Source organism: Oncorhynchus gorbuscha, linkage group LG03, assembly GCF_021184085.1.
Source record: "Oncorhynchus gorbuscha isolate QuinsamMale2020 ecotype Even-year linkage group LG03, OgorEven_v1.0, whole genome shotgun sequence".
Classification (NCBI taxonomy): Eukaryota; Metazoa; Chordata; class Actinopteri; order Salmoniformes; family Salmonidae; genus Oncorhynchus; species Oncorhynchus gorbuscha.
The window spans coordinates 23,584,424-23,599,144 of NC_060175.1; the positions used below are offsets into that span (position 1 = coordinate 23,584,424).

Consider the following 14,721-nt stretch of genomic DNA (forward strand, 5'->3'; position numbering starts at 1 on the left):
CGCACGCACACACACACACACACACACACACACACACACACACACACACACACACTAACACGGGCCAAAGACAAGTCTGTCAGGGTTATCTGGCTATAGCTTAATTGGATATTGATGCATGTGTAATGGGTTGATTTCTCTCAAATAACACATTTGTCAAGGTATTATCACGTTTGGAAAGGTTTTGTGTTGGTTTTGTGTCGATCAGAGTGAGAGAATATGTTTGCTTGATGCTAACTGAGGTAAAAATGATTTACAAGTCACAGAGACTATGTTTACTGAGTAGCTTACTTGTACTGGAGTTTGTCTAGGAGATTTTATAAAGAATCTATCTGTTAGGGATATCTGAGTTCGTTTTACATGTTATTGGTTTTGTGCAAAATTGTGCTCACGAGCTGGTAAACTGGCCGTGCACGCTAAGTTTTTGTCTCTGTATGGACGTTGTGCCTGTTTGATAACCTTATGGAGGGAATAACTAGACTGTTTGTATTCAGCCATATTCCCATTCACCTTGCCATGGTTAAATGTGGTGGTTCGCGCTTTGAGTTTTGCGCGAATGCTGCCATCTATCCACGTTTTTTTGTTTGGGTAGGTTTTAACAGTCACAGTGGGAACAGCATCCCCTATACTCTTCCTGATGAACTCAGTCACCATGTCTGTGTATATGTCAATGTTATTCTCAGAGGCAACCCGGAACATATCACAGTCCGCGTGATCAAAACACTCTTGCATGGATTCCGATTGGTCAGGCCAGCGGTGAATAGACATTAGCGCGGGTACTTCCTGTTTGAGTTTCTGCCTATAGGAAGGGAGGAGCAGAATGGAGTCATGATCTGATTTGCCGAAGGGAGGGCTTTGTAGCCATCCCGGGAGAGTAACAATGGGCAATAGTTTCAATAGTGCGAGTCCTACAGGCAATGTGTTGATAGAACTTCGGTAACGTTTTCCTCAGATTTGCTTTGTTAAAATCCCCAGCTACAATAAATGCGGCCTCAGGATATGTGGTTTCCAGTTTTCAAAAATTCCAATGTAGTTCCTTGAGGGCTGTTGTGGTATCGGCTTGATGGGGAATATACATGTCTGTGACTATAACTGAAGATAATTCTCTTGGGAGGTAATACCGTCGGCATTTGATTGTAAGGTATTCTAGGTCAGGTGAACAAAAGGACTTCCTGTAGTTATCACAATCACACAATGAGTAGTTAATCATGGAACATACACCACCGCCTTTCTTCTTCCCGGAGAGTTCTTTATTCCTGTCTGTGCAATGTAGTGAGAACCCAGCTGGCTGTATGGTTGGGCACAGTATATCCAGAGAGAGCCATGATTCTGTGAAACAGAGTATGTTATAGTCCCTGATGTCTCTCTGGTAGGAGATCCTCACCCTGAGCTTGTCTACTTTATTGTCCAGGACTGAACATTAGCAAGTAATATACTTGAAAGTGGTGGATGATATGCACGCCTCTTGAGTCAGACTAGAAATCCGCTCCGAATACCTCTTCTCTGCCGGCGGCGTCTTGGAGCAGCCTCTGGGATGAGTTCAATTGCCCTGGGGAACAAAGGCTGCAATTCGGGAAAGTCATATTTGTGATGGTACTGCTGGTGAGTTATTTCTGCTCTGATACGCAGCAGACTGTCTACCAATCGCGTTCACGTTGTCATGCTGCGTCATGCGGTTGCTAACCTAATCATCATGCAATCCCTTCTCAAAGTCAGTCGAGAAACTTTTCCTCGAAAGTACATAATGTCACGATTCCAAAGCTATACGATGCTACAGATAGAAAGTTAATTATCTCACATCTCAGAAAATATTTGTAATGTTGTACTTCTAGTTGAATAAATTCATGCTAATGTTGGGTTTTTTATGGAGAGCGCTCCATGTTCAAGAATCGCCCAGATTGCACCGTGCAGCCCATTGGCGTAGCATGGGCAATGTTTCCCATCTCTTCAAAAGTATATCTGCCGTTGTGAATGTTAGACTCCACTCTGTGAGGCACTTCTATCTGCAGGTTGAACATGGTGAGACTGTAGATGCCTAAATGAATTGTGCCGTTTGTTAGGCTATTTTACAGCTAACAAGGTATGTTACATGCTGATATTGTCTTCGGTATTATTTTGTGCAGCTCTGTTCGCTAAGTAGTTACCTAACTAGCTAGCCAGCCAGCCTGCCCATAGAGAGAGCATTGCATTGTGGATTTTGTAGTGGACTTGAGCTACAACAGATTTCCATAACGATTTTCCATGTTGCTACAAACCTTATTATAATGGCAAAATGAAGCAGTTGTTCACCAAAAAATATTGTTCACGTACTAGTGTTATTCAACACTGTAAATTAAAGGAATGACTTACTGAGTGGTTTTGGGGGAGTGCCAAGATGGAGGCACGATGGCCTCAACACAGCACCCCCTATCAGTCATCAAGTGTATATATCAATCATTGGTCAAATCGCCAACCGACTGGGCCATTGGAACTAGATCCATGTCTGAGGTGGCATGTGTTTTGATGAGGTAATAAGACACAGACTCTCAGATTTTTACATGAACAGTGTATTATGCAAATTAATGAATGCAACTATGTTTATTCATGTTATGTTGCAGGCAGAAATATGTTACAGTGTGAAACAAAAAGCAAACAAAAAACGAACTTAATTTTCACACATTTTCTCGCTTCACTGGAAGAATGTTATCTTGAACTTATCTTGAACTGGTTAATCAGTGGCCCATGTGTGTGTGTACTGTATGTGTCTGTGTCTGAGTCTTTTGGAGAAAATTAAAGTTACTGAGATTTGTTTAATGAGTGACTTTTAAAAGGTCATAGTTGACTGACCCCTTCACCAACCAATAATCTCCCTCTTTCTCTCTCTCTCTCTCTCTCTCTCTCTCTCTCTCTCTCTCTCTCTCTCTCTCTCTCTCTCTCTCTCTCTCTCTCTCTCTCTCTCTCTCTCTTCTCTGTCTCTCTCTCTCTCTCTCTCTCTCTCTCTCTCTCTCTCTCTCTCTCTCTCTCTCTCTCTCTCTCTCTCTCTCTCTCTCTCGCTCAATTCAATTCAACTGATTTTATTGACATGGCAAGTTCATTATTACTTACATGGTCAAAGTATACATATAGAAAAAACCTATCTATCTATATATATTCAAACAATAAACAAATGGTGGGACCAACAGCAATAATAGTGGACATGGGATTACCATTAACAACAATCACAACTATTATATTAATCAGAACAACAATCTCGCTCTCTCACACACACATATATATATATATATATGAAAGCTGCGCCCCCACCCTCTCTCCATGATTTTCCTGGCAGCAGACTGTAGGGTTCCAGTAAGCTACGTGCTGGAGTCACATTTTGACAGGCAGCCAAATACACCTGTTGGACAGGTATGTTTATCTAGTAGGGAGGTTCAGATACCCTTTGTCACCACACTAAGGTGTGGGAATGTGTGCTTGTGTGTGCCTGGACTGTTTAAGTACACAAGCTGCTGTTGATGAATTAAATGATCCTTGACATTAGCGATGAGGGAATTAGTGAGATCTTTTAAATCCTTACTTGTTAAAGTTGAAAGGCATTTTAATATTGTTTTCTACATGGGGAAAACCACATCACATCATCCACAACCAGGTCAACTGTGACCTTAATGAAACAATGGACCACAAATGAATGAAGTTAATGTTGGATGTTTCATTGTTTCTAGCCGGTAATAGATGCAATTGTTCAGTAAGTCAGGCCTGAAGATGGCATGACCTTGATTTGGACAGGAACAAACCTAAATCAGCTTATCAACCAGCTAATTATTAGAATCAGGTGCGCTAGACTAGGGTTGGAGTGAAAATCTACCGGATGGTACGCAACACAAATGGAATGCCCAGAAATCTCCTGCCATAGTGTAGTTATGTCTTTCTTGAGTGTGAGTGTGTGTCTGAATATTTCAGGTGAGGGAGTGAGGATCCGACTGAGGTGTAAATCACGAGGCAGCAGTTAACCCCCAACTTAATCTCAACTGTCGCTCGGAAAAAATTGAGCCTTTGTGAAAAGTAACACACATCTATAGTCTGGTGTCTGGCCTTTGAAACATTACAACAACTCAAACAGGCCCCACCACTGTCCACATGCATCACACCACATCCACTCCACACGGATCGCGTGCCCGTAAACATGTGTGACACACACTCTCACAGACAGAAACCCTGTCCAGGTTGTGTGGTGTTCTTTACAACATGATAACATCAGTTACAAGTTCAATTTAGAATAAAAGAGAGTTTAAACCAACACATTCGCCAGTTGAGTAGTCACCATTCCATCCAGAATGATGTGTGTACAGACATGCGTGCGTGTGTAACCAGCAGTTCTGGTCCGTTGTCTGAGAATTGCCCCAGCTGTCACATTCCTCAATGTCCTCTCAGAAAATACATTTAAAAAGAGTCTGTAAATGTACTGATGGATCATAATGAAGAGCCAAGCTCACGGTTGTGTTGTTGCAAACCAGAAGGCTTGATGTAAAAAAGACAACACAGACAATATCTATCAGTAATTACTGTCACCAGGACGATGGCGGTCTATCAGTCATTACTGTCACCAGGACGATGGCGGTCTATCAGTCATTACTGTCACCAGGACGATGGTGGTCTATCAGTAATTACTGTCACCAGGACGATGGAGGTCTATCAGTAATTACTGTCACCAGGACGATGGTGGTCTATCAGTAATTACTGTCACCAGGACGATGGAGGTCTATCAGTAATTACTGCCACCATGACGATGGAGGTCTATCAGTAATTACTGTCACCAGGATGATGGAGGTCTATCAGTAATTACTGCCACCAGGACGATGGAGGTCTATCAGTAATTACTGTCACCAGGACGATGGAGGTCTATCAGTAATTACTGTCACCAGGACGATGGCGGTCTATCAGTAATTACTGTCACCAGGACGATGGAGGTCTATCAGTAATTACTGTCACCAGGACGATGGCGGTCTATCAGTCATTACTGTCACCAGGACGATGGAGGTCTATCAGTAATTACTGCCACCATGACGATGGTGGTGTATCAGTAATTACTGTCACCATGACGATGGTGACCCTAGGAGGACTATAAGTGTACGCCTGTGTCAACCAGAGACAATTGCAACTGAGAGACAGGTGCAAAATAGTGTTTCAATGTTACGTAATAACTTTGGAAATGAAAATTCAGTCTGTATTTATTGTTTTGTCTGATAGTGGTTGGCAGGAGAAGAGTGCTGCTGACAGATTCACACTCCAGATGAGATATTAAGGCGAGGCCCTGTGTCACATCTACTCCCTCTCCATCGCTCAACACTGCCAGTTTACTAACCACGCATCATTAGGCACACCTGGACTTCATCACTACCCTGATTACTTCCCCTTTATCTGTATCATTACTCACCAGGCAGAGTTGATTCGCATGTTTTGAAATGTTCGTCACTATTAAACTCCTGACTCCCTGTGTCTTTGTTACACCCTGACAGCGTGCACTGACTGAAAGAGTCTGAGTTTCCTTGTTAAATTCCCAAACATCAGCCATGACACTCAGATGTGAAGAGTAAATTGGATCCAAATTGCGTGTCCTCGAGTCTACACTATATATACAGAAATATGTAAACACCCATTCAAATGAGTGGATCTGCTATTTCAGCCACAACCGTTGTTGACAGCTGTATAGAATTGAGCACACAGCCATGCAAATTCCATAGTCAAGCATTGGCAGTAAAATGACCTTACTGAAGAGCTCAGTGACTTTCAACGTGGCACTGTCATAGGATGCCACCTTTCCAACAAGTCAGTTTGTCAAATTTCTACCTTGCTAGAGCTGCTCTGGTCAACTGTAAGTGCTGTTATTGTCCGAGCAGCCGGACACAAGGTTTTCCATGGCCGAGTAGCCGGACACAAGGGTTTCCATGGCCGAGCAGCCGGACACAAGGTTTTCCATGGCCGAGCAGCCGGACACAAGGGTTTCCATGGCCGAGCAGCCGGACACAAGGGTTTCCATGGCCGAGCAGCCGGACACAAGGGTTTCCATGGCCGAGCAGCCGGACAAGGTTTTCCATGGCCGAGCAGCCGGACACAAGGGTTTCCATGGCCGAGCAGCCGGACACAAGGGTTTCCATGGCCGAGCAGCCGGACACAAGGGTTTCCATGGACGAGCAGCCGGACACAAGCCTTAGATCAACATGCACAGTGCCAAACGTTGGCTGGAGGGGTGTAAAGCTCACCACCATGGATTATGGAGCAATGGAAACGCGTTCTCTGGAGTGATGCTTCACCATCTGGCAGTCCGACAGACAAATCTGGGTTTGGCAGATGCCAGGAGTACGCTACCTGTTCCAATGCATAGTGCAAACTGTAAAGTTTGGTGGAGGAGGAATAATAGTCTGGGGCTGTTTATCATGGTTCAGGCCCCTTAGTTCCAGTGAAGGAAAATCTTAACACTACAGCATACAATGACATTCTATACGGTTCTGTGCTTCTAACTTTGTGGCACCAGTTTGGGGAAGGCTCTTTCCTATTTCAGCATAACAATACCCCAGTGCACAAAAGAAGGTCCATACAGACATTTTTTTTCGAGATGGGTGTGGAAGAACTTGACTGGACTGCACAGTGTCCTGACCTCAACCCCATCGAACACCTTTGGGATGAATTGGAACACTGACTGTGAGCCAGGCCTAATTGCCCAACATCAGTATTCGACCTCAGTAATGCTCTTGTGGCTGAAAGGAAGCAAGTCCCTGCAGCAATATTCAAACATGTTGTGGAAAGTCTTCCGAGAAGAGTGGAGGCTGTTATAGCAGCAAAGCGGGGAGCAACTCCATATTAATGCCAATGGTTTTGGAATTAAATATTCGAAGAGCAGGTGTCCACATACTTTTGGTCATGTAGTGTATATTTCCATTCACATTTTAGTCATTTAGCTTATGCTTTTACACAGAGTGGATTGCAAAAAGTTAATTCAAAGGACATTTGAGCTCAATTAGTGAGCTATATGGCTTTTGTTTTCAGACACAAAAACATAATCGATTTCTACTAAACACACGCAGACATTTACATTATTTCAAACATAGTTTATTTCCGTAAAAAGACTCTTAAATACAAAATAAAACAATATTCTGTACATACATGGGTGTAAATATATCAGCAACGATACAATCTGAGATGTAATTCTCATACACATGATATTGAGTGATCCAGAAGAAGAAAAGATCAGCTGAATAACATAATAAACAATTATATAGAACAGTCATTGATTTGTTTTAAACTGATTATTAATACAAACTGTTTTGATGTTGGTCTGGTCTGGTGAGGTACATGAAGATTTTTATGGCTATAAAGGATAAATACTTTATAGACAACATTCACGCTGAAAGAGAGAAATACACTTCATGTCACCAATAGTTTATAATGAGTATCCCTTCATTTAGTTACTCCTCTCTCTCTTCTCTCTCTCTTTTTGTCCTCCAGTCATCTCCTCCCTCCATATCAGCTTTATCATTAAACACAAGCCCTTTAATACCAAGGTTAAAACACAACATGAGGCTCTTCTCTTTTTTTATATTTTAGAACAATATACTCTTTATCTTTAACTCTACATTGTTGGAAATGGACCTGTAAGTAAGCATTTCACTGCAAGTCTACACTTCTTGTGACAATTAAAATGTTATTTGATTTTATTCTAAACAATGGCTCATTTTAGAAGTCACAAGTTTTGCAACCAGCCGTCTTGCAATTAGACATATGCAATTATAGTTAAGTGCTACTGTCCCTCAGTATATATAGAAAATATAAATAAACAAGCACTTTAAAAACAGATCAATATATGTGCCCGGTGCTGATATTGCCACAGTAAAAACTATAATGCCCATATACCCAGGTGGTTGTCATAGTGACACATAAGGTGAGTTACTCCCACACAATATAAAGTGTTTATATAAATGCAATCATAAATGCCTTTTTCTCATTATCTATCCCATGGAGAATATAACTGAAAACAGACATTCCATCATGTAGGCCCAAACCGGTGTCCACAACAATTCCTGACCCAAAATCCAGATACACAGTTAAACAAAACAAACATACTAGTTACAGTAAAATATCAATACTGGTTCATAAAACCTACTGGAGCCAAAAACACTGGCTTTTCTGCAACACCTCCCCTGGAAGAAGAGAAGTTAGTGTCTTTATATTATTTCAGGTATAGGGCTGTTGACCAGAGAGTGGGTTGTCCTATCTACAGTACAATAGGACAGAAGGGACTGCTCTGTCCAGTTAACACCCCTGCCACTCTTGTGTCTCACATGCCATGCAGCCTGGTCTCTTCCACCTTCCAGCCGGTGGAGTTCTTCCCAAACTTATAGACCAGCCGTCTACCGTCCACCCTATCCAGGATCTCTCTCTTATAGTAGTATCTATAAGAGGGAGGCAGGAAGGAGAGCCACTGGTTAGTCTCATGACAAGACAATGGTTTTTCACAGACATGTCATCATTGTTCTATCAATCTTCTAACTCCATCCTCAACTGGTTGACTCTATTAAGTTAGCTAGCACCCAAAAGCCAAGCATGGTTGCTAGGATTAGGGTTTCCATGGTTAGTTGGCATGACGGTACTGCTATATCTCCATGGTTAGTTGGCATGACGGTACTGCTATATCTCCATGGTTGCCTACCTCATGGCGCGGCTGAGCTTCTCGTAGGTCATGCTGCTGTTCTTCTTCTTCTGCCCCCACAGCTGGGCCACAGCCTCAGACTTGAGGAACTTGAAGACTCCCTCACTGCGGTCCTCCCACTTCATAAGTCCCTGGTTCTGGTTCAGCTCTGGGTGGATCAGGATGTCCCTAATGAACTCCCACAGGTGGGTTCCACGGGGCACTATCGGGGGACAGGGGAGAGGAAGAGTTAGGTGTGTGTGAACAGCACAGGTGTGTTTGTGCTAAAGCAAGCAAGGATGAGGTAGAGCAGGTATGTTTATGTTAGTATGTGTGTGTGCAAGCGTGTGTATGTGCATACTCTATTTGCGAGTGTGCACAGCATGTGTGTGTATGTGTGTGTGTGTGTGTGTGTGTGTGTGTGTGTGTGTGTGTGTGTGTGTGTGTGTGTGTGTGTGTGTGTGTGTGTGTGTGTGTGTGTGTGTGTGTGTGCGTGCGTGCGTGCGTGTGTGTTCGTGCGTGCACATGGTTAACAGACTATGACCTAAAAACACCTGCGATGTTTTGACTGTGGCTGTTTTCAGTACCTGATGCAAAATGTATGCTATCACATGACTGATAAAACCATGCTTCTACAGAGCACCATTGAAAACAGTTGTTGACATTGGTGTGTGTGTGTGTGTGTGTGTGTGTGTGTGTGTGTGTGTGTGTGTGTGTGTGTGTGTGTGTGTGTGTGTGTGTGTGTGTGTGTGTGTGTGTGTGTGTGTGTGTGTGTGTGTGTGTGTGTGTGTGTGTGTGTGTGTGTGTGTGTGTGTGTGTGTGTGTGTGTGTGTGTGTGTGTGTGTGTGTGTGTTAGAATGATAGGAGCCACTCACCATGTTTGCTCTTCTTGGAGTTCTGGTAGTGTCTGGGATCGTGGCTGTGTTTGGGAGGTCTTCCTCTGCCTCTCTTCAGTATCTCTCCCCTCTCTGTCTTTATGTGCATTTCTGTCAAACACAATGGTTCAGGAGTTTAGAATAACAGACTGGCTTTCAAAGAGACATGCACTTTAAAGGCTCACCCATCATACTCAACCACCACCGGAAGTTCAAGATTGTTAAGTCCACTTAGGAAAAGTTGTACTCACTGGCTATCTGAGGGTAGGAGAACTCTGGGTCGGACTCACTGCTCCTGGATTCTGGAGAGCTGGGGTTCTGGAAGCTGAGCATTCCACCTGGGGGCAGGGAGAGAGGAGGGAATACACTTTCAATATGGCCGGTCCTTCATCCTGCCTTCATCGATGAACTAGGCCTTGGGCTCAGTGATACAGGCCAGACCAATCACATACTGATTCAGTGATGTGAGAAGAATTGGGGGAACAGAGATGAGAGGAGATGAGATGAGAGGAGATGAGGTGGAAAGATGACAAACGAGAAGAAGAGAAAAGGGGGACACCTCTCACCTGACGAGGAGCTGTGCATGCTGTCGGACTCGTATCCGTGGTCGCTGAGCGGCTTCATGTTATCGAAGTTGAAGTTCTTGAAGACGTGGGAGAAGTCGTTGTAGCTTGTCTCTTTCACAACTGTAACAGTAACATCACAACGTAAGCAAATGTGTCCATTTGACACTCAAGGCTTCGGTTTGTCAGTCTGAGATAGGAAGTATGAAGAATAGACAAGAGGATGTGTTTACCTTCATTTACTTCTACTGTGCTGAGCAGAGGAAAGTCTAGAAACTCATGCAGGAAGTTGTCCAGGAGCTTACAGGTCTCATTTAGATCTGGACCACAAAAATAAATTAAATGACTGAATCATTACCAAATGCATGCGTCTGCTGCTGTTTTAAGGATCATCAATAATGTTTATTCAATTCACTTTTGTCAGATCCTTACCATATTTGGCCTTGAGTTCCATCAGGCTTTGGTAGAGCTGAGCCCCGAGAGACATTCCAAACATGTTTAATAGTTGATCTCTGGTCAGTTGGCAGAGCATGGATCCGTCCATGAAGCAGCAGGATAGGCTCAGTGTGCTGGCATCAAACGTATTGCCCTCCACATAGAAGCTGATCCACTCCAACACATTCTGCTTGCTCCAGTACTGAGGGTTCTGGTCATACCATTGAACTAGAGGAGGATACAGAGGAGGAATGGGTGTCAGATTTGTGTAGTGTGTGTGTGTGTGTGTGTGTGTGTGTGTGTGTGTGTGTGTGTGTGTGTGTGTGTGTGTGTGTGTGTGTGTGTGTGTGTGTGTGTGTGTGTGTGTGTGTGTGTGTGTGTGTGTGTGTGTGTGTGTGTGTGTGTGTGTGTGTGTGTGTGTGTGTGTGTGTGTGTGTGTGAGGCATGATGCTGTTCTTGTAAAATCACCATCCCTCTTTTGAGATTGAACAATCTGTCAATGAGCCATAAGAAACCTTGTCAGTCTAACCACCCAGTTAAACCACAAGATACTGACTAACTGAAGCCTTTCAATGAAGTGCCAACCCACACAAGAACCCAGCTCCTGATCTGTGAAACCTGAGTTTGTGGTTTAAGGGAGTCAGAACGCCTGTCTCTAGTTTATGTCTGCCCTGTGTCGTTAAACACTACCTCAACTACCTAAACAGTTCTAATCACTACTTATCACTGGCTAGGCCAGGGCAAGTCAAATAAAGCTTGAGGCATCTGAAAGATGAAAAACATTCCTCAATTTAAGACAAAACATTGTCCCAGTTAATGATTTAACAGCCTTCTAAATTAGGTCATTGCACGGTTCAGCCAATCCCCTGTCTGTCTGGGAGTTTGGCTACGGGACATGTGTTTTACTATGGTCTTTGACTGAGTGTCTGCCGACAGGCTCAGTCAACAGACATGTCTCTTCCAGGGTGAGACAATGGGAAATATCCACAGACGTCACCAGCCAACAAGGTGACCAAAACCAAAGAACCGCTAAAACTGAATAAAGATCCCCACAGAAAAGATGACACACACATCCACACTGACTAAATTGTCCCACATGCTGATAACTAAGCAGAGAAAATGACACATCCTCCTTTTCTGTCAATCAGTTTCAGTGTATTTTCCCCCCTCTAAAGATATCATAATGTCATCACCTGCTAAGTGATTATAAAGAGGCATTGATATAAGATACCTACAGCACCCAGGTGACTACAGATTAACATTTGTAGTTAGCTAAATCTGGTGCAATGCATCATTTTTCAGTATATTGAGACTTATGTTTTTGTTGTACAATAATACATTTAAAAAAGTACAAAATAAGTATAAATAAGACTGTGTTCTCACTCAGTATGCTCGAGCTGCATGTGGAGAGGTCTGAGAGCTGCAGCAGGTCTCCTGTGGCAGGCAGAGACACGGTGGTGAGACTGGGCTGCAGCGGCTGAGGCTGCAGGGGCTCGGAGCTTCCAGTCTGGTACATGGTCATGTTGGCGTTGGTCAGGACCCTACACAGCTCACTGGCAGACGACATGGGCTCTCTGCAACCAGGAGAGAAACTCATTTATGTACAGTTAGGATGCTGATTATGGATATAGATTAATGAACAAATATAATAATTATATTAAGATAGTCGGTTGTATAGTTGCTGTAACCAGGAGACAATTGAGTGAGCCATTTGATGCATGGAGAAGGATGATCAACATTAAACATTTGGAAATTGATGTGACAGTAAACCTTTTCACCCATTTCTTATTGTATTCACTGTTTGAAGTGGGTCATGAATGCAAAATCCTTGGCTGTGTGTGAATATACACCAGTTTTTGTTTTCTTTAATCTGCTGTGGATGAATAATATATGCCATTTAGCAGACGCTTTTATCCAAAGCGACTTACAGTCATGTGTGCATACATTCTACGTATGGGTGGTCCCGGGAATCGAACCCACTACCCTGGCGTTACAAGCGCCATGCTCTACCAACTGAGCTACAGAAGGACCCACTGACTTTCCCCAATATTTTACAGATATGTCAACATAAATTGGATAAATCAATTGGAGGTTTCTTCAAAACATGCTGCAAAGGTCCATGTGACCTCAGACCCAAGCAACCACCCCGTTACTCCCCAAAGAGCACCTACACTTCTGCACGTACCTGATTCTGAGGCAACCGACAGGCAGCAATGAGAAGGTGTTAGAACAATAATAATCCACTGTTTGTTTTAGAGTCCAGTGTTTGTGATTCACTCCAAGAGTTTGTCAATATACTCCACGGTTTATCTCCTTCTTTACCTTGTCTCTCTCCCTTAATCTCTCTCGCTCTAGTTTCATAGATTCACAGGTATATCCAGCAGCAGGTGTAAGGCTTTATACTCTAGAAAAGCATGTGGGAGGGGCCAGGTGAGTGCTAACTCAGAGGGGGAATTCCATGCTCCCTTTAAATCATGGCTCACACCCCCCTCTCTCACCCCACTTTCCCTCCTCTTCTCTCACCCCCCCCACCGAGAACTGTGAAAAACAAAAGAAACCTACCGTCCTGCTATACTGTCTCTTAGCCCCCTCCCTTCTCTCCATGACGAAGCTCAGGAGCATTGGTGGGTGTGTCGAATGGAAAGGCAAGACAGAAGAATCGGGTAAAATGGAGGGAGAGTTGAAGGGTTGAGAGAGAGGATGGGAGGATGGGGGAGTTGAACAGGTGAGAGAGGACGAGAGGATGGTGTGGAATAGAGGGGGAGTTGAACGGGTGAGAGAGGATGGGAGGATGGGGGAGTTGAACGGGTGAGAGACGATGGGAGGATGGGGGAGTTGAACGGGTGAGAGAGGATGGGAGGATGGGGGAGTTGAACGGGTGAGAGAGGACGAGAGGATGGTGTGGAATAGAGGGGGAGTTGAACGGGTGAGAGAGGATGGGGGAGTTGAACGGGTGAGAGGACGAGTGGATGGTGTGGAATAGAGGGGGAGTTGAAGGGTTGAGAGTGAGGATGGGAGGATGGGGGAGTTGAACGGGTGAGAGAGGATGAGAGGATGGTGTGGAATAGAGGGGAGTTGAACGGGTGAGAGAGGACGAGAGGATGGTGTGGAATAGAGGGGGAGTTGAACGGGTGAGAGAGGATGAGAGGATGGTGTGGAATAGAGGGGGAGTTGAAGGGTTGAGAGTGAGGATGGGAGGATGGGGAGTTGAACGGGTGAGAGAGGATGAGAGGATGGTGTGGAATAGAGGGGGAGTTGAAGGGTTGAGAGTGAGGATGGGAGGATGGGGGAGTTGAACGGGTGAGAGAGGATGAGAGGATGGTGTGGAATAGAGGGGGAGTTGAACGGGTGAGAGAGGATGAGAGGATGGTGTGGAATAGAGGGGAGTTGAACGGGTGAGAGAGGATGAGAGGATGGTGTGGAATAGAGGGGAGTTGAACGGGTGAGAGAGGACGAGAGGATGGTGTGGAATAGAGGGGGAGTTGAAGGGGTGAGAGAGGATGAGAGGATGGTGTGGAATCGGGGGGGAGTTGAACGGGTGAGAGAGGATGTAAATGAATAGAGGGGGAGTTGAACGGGTGAGAGAGGACGAGAGGATGGTGTGGAATAGAGGGGGAGTTGAACGGGTGAGAGAGGATGAGTGGATGGGGTGGTGGTGGTGAGAGTGAGGGGGTTGTTGTTCTGTCTAAGAACAGAACTACAGGATGATGTCACTGTAAACATTCCTAATTAATCAACAGTCATGGTTGATCTAGTTTGTTTTATTATGTAATATCCACCATCGCTGTCACCGCTTTGTTTATCTCTAAGGAATTAAATAATTTGTTCCATTATTTACTGTTGACACTGACTCTGAAGCTTTCACAGTCCTCTCAGTAACATTACCTCCTGTTTCAGTTTGTCCCAGTGGACTGGTTCAGCCAGCTCCACACGTTTACCCAACGGCAGGACCTATCACGCACTCAATACGGTTACCATAAGGCAGTTTCAGTTGCCATAATCACCAAGTACATTCACATGTACCAGGAATTCTGTATGACCTAGTGAAATAATTCCGTCACAATAAACAGAATATACACAATATAATTACAGACGATACACAATATGTACAGAGAGAGTATATAGACAAGAATTTACACAGTCAACATACAGTATGTACACTATAAACACTGTAAACTAAAATACGACAGAC

At 44.1% G+C, this 14,721-nt stretch overlaps 1 protein-coding gene across 1 annotated transcript; it reads right to left on the reverse strand.

Annotated features, from left to right (window-relative positions):
* Window positions 1-7,064: 7,064 nt before the first annotated feature.
* LOC124028929 (ETS-related transcription factor Elf-3-like) lies at window positions 7,065-13,039 on the reverse strand. Its single transcript, XM_046340828.1, has 9 exons — window positions 12,715-13,039; window positions 11,913-12,103; window positions 10,527-10,757; window positions 10,328-10,414; window positions 10,098-10,217; window positions 9,783-9,869; window positions 9,532-9,642; window positions 8,678-8,879; window positions 7,065-8,420 (listed from the first exon to the last, which is right to left on the reverse strand). Exons 2-9 carry the CDS (start codon window positions 12,094-12,096, stop codon window positions 8,306-8,308), a joined length of 1,137 nt encoding a protein of 378 aa, XP_046196784.1. The 5' UTR covers window positions 12,097-12,103; window positions 12,715-13,039; the 3' UTR covers window positions 7,065-8,305.
* Between the last annotated feature and the right edge of the window lie 1,682 nt (window positions 13,040-14,721).

Coding starts and splice junctions, on each gene's coding strand:
- LOC124028929 (XM_046340828.1), bottom strand. CDS start 12,096: ATGTCGTCTGCCAGTGAGCTGTGTAGGGTCCTGACCAACGCCAACATG. Junction 10,758..11,912: donor ATGCAGCTCGAGCATACTGA/GTGAGAACACAG, acceptor ATCCTCCTCTAG/TTCAATGGTATGACCAGAAC. Junction 8,880..9,531: donor CTCCAAGAAGAGCAAACATG/GTGAGTGGCTCC, acceptor GTCCCCCGATAG/TGCCCCGTGGAACCCACCTG.